The sequence below is a fragment of the Phoca vitulina genome, unplaced genomic scaffold, assembly GCF_004348235.1.
Source record: "Phoca vitulina isolate PV1807 unplaced genomic scaffold, GSC_HSeal_1.0 scaffold117, whole genome shotgun sequence".
In the NCBI taxonomy this organism is placed as follows: Eukaryota; Metazoa; Chordata; class Mammalia; order Carnivora; family Phocidae; genus Phoca; species Phoca vitulina.
In genome coordinates this window covers 122,242-125,875 of record NW_022589820.1, presented here as the reverse complement: position 1 = coordinate 125,875, position 3,634 = coordinate 122,242, and the positions used below count along the sequence as shown (strand labels likewise).

The 3,634-nt window shown below is 57.8% G+C and overlaps 1 protein-coding gene across 1 annotated transcript in view; it reads left to right on the top strand.

Annotated features, from left to right (window-relative positions):
- Positions 1 to 3,401: 3,401 nt before the first annotated feature.
- The window catches only part of GSC2 (goosecoid homeobox 2), a 1,641-nt gene continuing 1,408 nt past the window's right edge, over positions 3,402 to 3,634 (top strand). The window contains exon 1 of the mRNA XM_032398581.1: positions 3,402 to 3,634. Coding sequence (XP_032254472.1) covers positions 3,402 to 3,634 — 233 coding nt within the window.

Below are 3,634 nucleotides of genomic sequence, written 5' to 3'. Positions count from 1 at the left end.
CTGCCCCCCAGCTGATGGGCATCCGGGTTGCTTCCAAGCTTTGGCGATGATTAATAGAACTTCTCTAAACATGCAGGGGCAGCATTTTGTGAGAATAGATGTTTTCATTGGTCTAGGGCAGCTCCCAGGACCGGAACTGCTTGATCGTACAGCAGCTGTCTGTTTGTTAACTTCGTCCGCTGGTTTCTGTGCATGAACGTCTCCTTCTTTCAGGTCAGTCTCTCCCCTCTCTTCACTGGAGGAGGCTGAAAGAAGCCAGGCAGCTCCTTCAGCGGCCCCGCAGGGCATCTCCCCAGCTGGATCATCTTACTCACAGGGGAAGCATCTTATTTCGGGTCCTGCTACCGGTGACAATGTAGCTAAGCTTCTTGCCACGCCACACCAAGGGTCTCCTTTCTTCCATCTTCTAGTAAGACTTTTCTCACTTCCCTCTAAGCCCCCGCTGGCAGTCTCTGCAGGGTCCTTCCAGCTCCCACTCGCTGTCCAGTCCCAAAGCCAAAGCCACGTGACTTAGGGCTTGTACCAGCAGCATCCCCTTCCGGTACCTGACCCCATCTGGGTATCTAGAGCCATGTAACAAACCACCTCAAACAAATCACCTCTATTGTTACCTCTCACAGTTGCCAGTTTGGTCTCTCATGTGGTTGCCGTTGATGACAGCTGGGACAGAAGCCACCCGAAGGCTTCCTCACTCACTCATGGTGCTCCGTGATGCCTGTTGGCTGGCCCTTCAGCTGAAGCTGCTGGCTGGAACACCTCTGCACGTGCCTCTTTCTGGGGCTGCTGGTGGCTCCTCGCAGCCTGGTGGCCGGCTCGAAGAGCAAGCATCCCAAGATGAGTAAGAGAGTGAGGAGCTGTATCACCTAGCTGTCTGAGTTGGCTTCAAAAATCAGTGTCACTTGGGGCGCCTGGGCGGCTCATTTGGTTGGGCGTCCAACTCTTGATGTGGGCTCAGGTCATGATCTCAGGGTCATGAGACTGAGCCCAGCATCAGGCTCTGCGCTCAGCTGCCAGGAGTCTGCTTGAGATTCTCTCTCTCCCTCTCCCTCTGCCCCTCCCCTCCCCTGCTCACGCTCTCTCTCTTAAATATATAAATAATTAAAAAAAGAAATCAGTGTCACTTCTGCTCCATTCTAGAGGTTAGAAGCGAGTCATTAGGCCAGCCCTCATGTTCTAAGGCAAAAGGAATTAGATGCCACCTCTTGAAGGGAGAAGGGTCAGGGAATTCCCTGACATGTTTGGAAAGCTCCAGAGTGGGCCCCTCTTTACCATGGTGGACTGGTGAAGAGATGGGCGTATGCAGAGGTAGACAGGTAAAGAGATGGTGCATTTACCCAGGCAGATAGGTAGGTAGGTGACCCATTTATCAAGGTAGGGAATACCAAGCAAGAACAGATTTTGAGAGGATCTTAAGTCCAGCCGGGGTGTGGTGGCTGGGAGATGTTTATAGGTGATCCAAATGGAGATGTGGAGCAGGCACTTGGGAGATACCAGCCTGCAACAGAGGGAGAGGTCAGACCAAAGGTAACCACTTGGGAGTCATTGTCACAGAGAAGGTGTCTGAAGCTTCAAGGCTGCAGGAGGTCACTGACCCAGGGTGGGAATGGGGACGGATGAAGAACCTGCCATGGCTGGGGTGAGGAGGGCACAATCTTCCTGACCACCAACTCTTTTGCCCCTATCCTGGCAGAACTCCCACTTTGATTGGCAGTCAATCCCCGTGTGCCTCTCTGATCTAATGGCGAGCACGTGGTTCTATGAGGTTCTGTGCTGGAAGAGGTTTCCACAGTCATCCAAAGGGACACATGGGAAGAGATGGAGGTATGGGGCTATGGCAGCCATCTTGCAACCATGAGGCAGGCTGGGAACGGCAGAGCCACTCACAGAAGTAATGGTTCCTTCACTAAGCATTCATATTAAGTCCCGGGCACTTTTATTAAGACTTTTGCGACAGGGGTTGAGTTGGGAGGTTCTGTCACCTGAAGTCCAAAGTCTCCTCACTGATACCAGAGTGGAGTCAGCAAAGGGGTCTGAACAAGGGTGTGTGAGGTGGGAGGAGAAGGGGAGGAATGTGAGTGTGCTGCCTTTCAATGGCACCTGCCATGCATGGAGCTCCCACATGCCCAGCCCAGTTCTAACGCCTCATGTATAGTAACCGGTTGAGTCCTCTTGAGTTAGGTTGCTATTATTATGTTACAGATTGGGAAACCAAGGCACAAGGGGCTGAGGGAACCTATGGAAGGTCCCGCAGCCAGAAAGTGACGGCTGGGATATAAGCCAGACAGTCTGTTGCTCTTTCCTGTGAGCCAAGGATATCTTTTTCAGAGGTCCAGAGAAGAGGGTCTTAAGCTGAAGTGTCTGACTGGCTGTTCAGTGCTACTTGCTTGAGAATGAACAGTCTTCACAAATTTGGTAAAGTACAGGTCATCAGCAATGTTGGGCAGTGGGACCTGGGTGGGGAGAGTATAGACAGTCGGACTGGCCTGAAGAGTAAGGAGGTGGAGAGCCTACACAAGTCAGCTCTTGAGAAGCATGGCTATGGTGAGGGTACAGCAAGGGTGTTTCACGTTTTTTTGGAGGGGATTCTGGGACATATAGGAAGCAGGAGGAGGGGTCGCTCCAGAGCTCTGGGGTGGGGCCTTGGAAGGCTGGAAGGCTCCCCTGACCCAGTAGAGAAGATAGAGACTTGGGAGCACGAGACAATGGGGTTTCAGGTTTGGTGATGAGCAGAGAAAGCTTCCTGCTCCTGCCATTTCCTCCAGGAGGCTGAGATCCCGGCTTTGAAATGGGTGGGAGGTTTGTGGCCAAAGAGCGGTGCGATCGTGGGGTTGCCAATGGAGTTGGGTCCCATTTGAGGTCGGAGCCCAGCAGTTTGGGGGCCAAGAGATGGGCAGTTTGGGTGGCTTTCTCCAGACTTGCCCATCCACCTCTGTAGGGCCCCAAGGGGACGAGGAGCCAGCCCTGGTTGCGGTGGCTACAGGAGGAGGTACCCAGGGGCTGGGCCGGGAGGCGCCAGGGCAACTAGGGGGCTGCAAGGTCGGAGTGGCCTCCGGCCACTGCCCAAAAGCAGGGTGAGGACCTCCAGGCCCGGTGGTCAGGGGGAGGCGGCCCTCCGCGCCCTCCCGGTGGCATCTCCCTGCCTGCGAGTTCTGCCAGCCCTTCGGGGACAGGAAGAGCAACGCGGGGCGGAGGGCTTCCTACCGGCCCCTCCCCGCGGCCCGGCGGAGCCCCCCGCGCGCCGATGCGGAGCAGGATTTCCCGCCGCCGCAGTTGGGGATTAGCGCGCCCCTGGCCGGCGCAGCGGGATTAGCCCGCGTGGACTCGGCGCTCGGCCCGGGGATTACAGCGCGCTCCCCCCGACGTATATATTCCCGCGGCGGCGGCGGAGGGGCCGGGCGGGCATGGCGGCGGCGGGGGGCGCGGCGAGCCGCAGGGGCCCCGGGCGGCCCTGCCCCTTCTCCATCGAGCACATCCTCTCCAGCCTGCCCGAGCGGAGCCCCCCGGCGCGGGCCGCCCGCGCGCCGCAGCCCGCCGGCCGCCAGAGCCCCGCGGAGCCCGGGGAGCCCGGGGCGCCCGAGGCCGCGCCCTGCGCCTGCTGCTGCTGCTGCGGGCCCCGCGCGGCGCCCCGGGGACC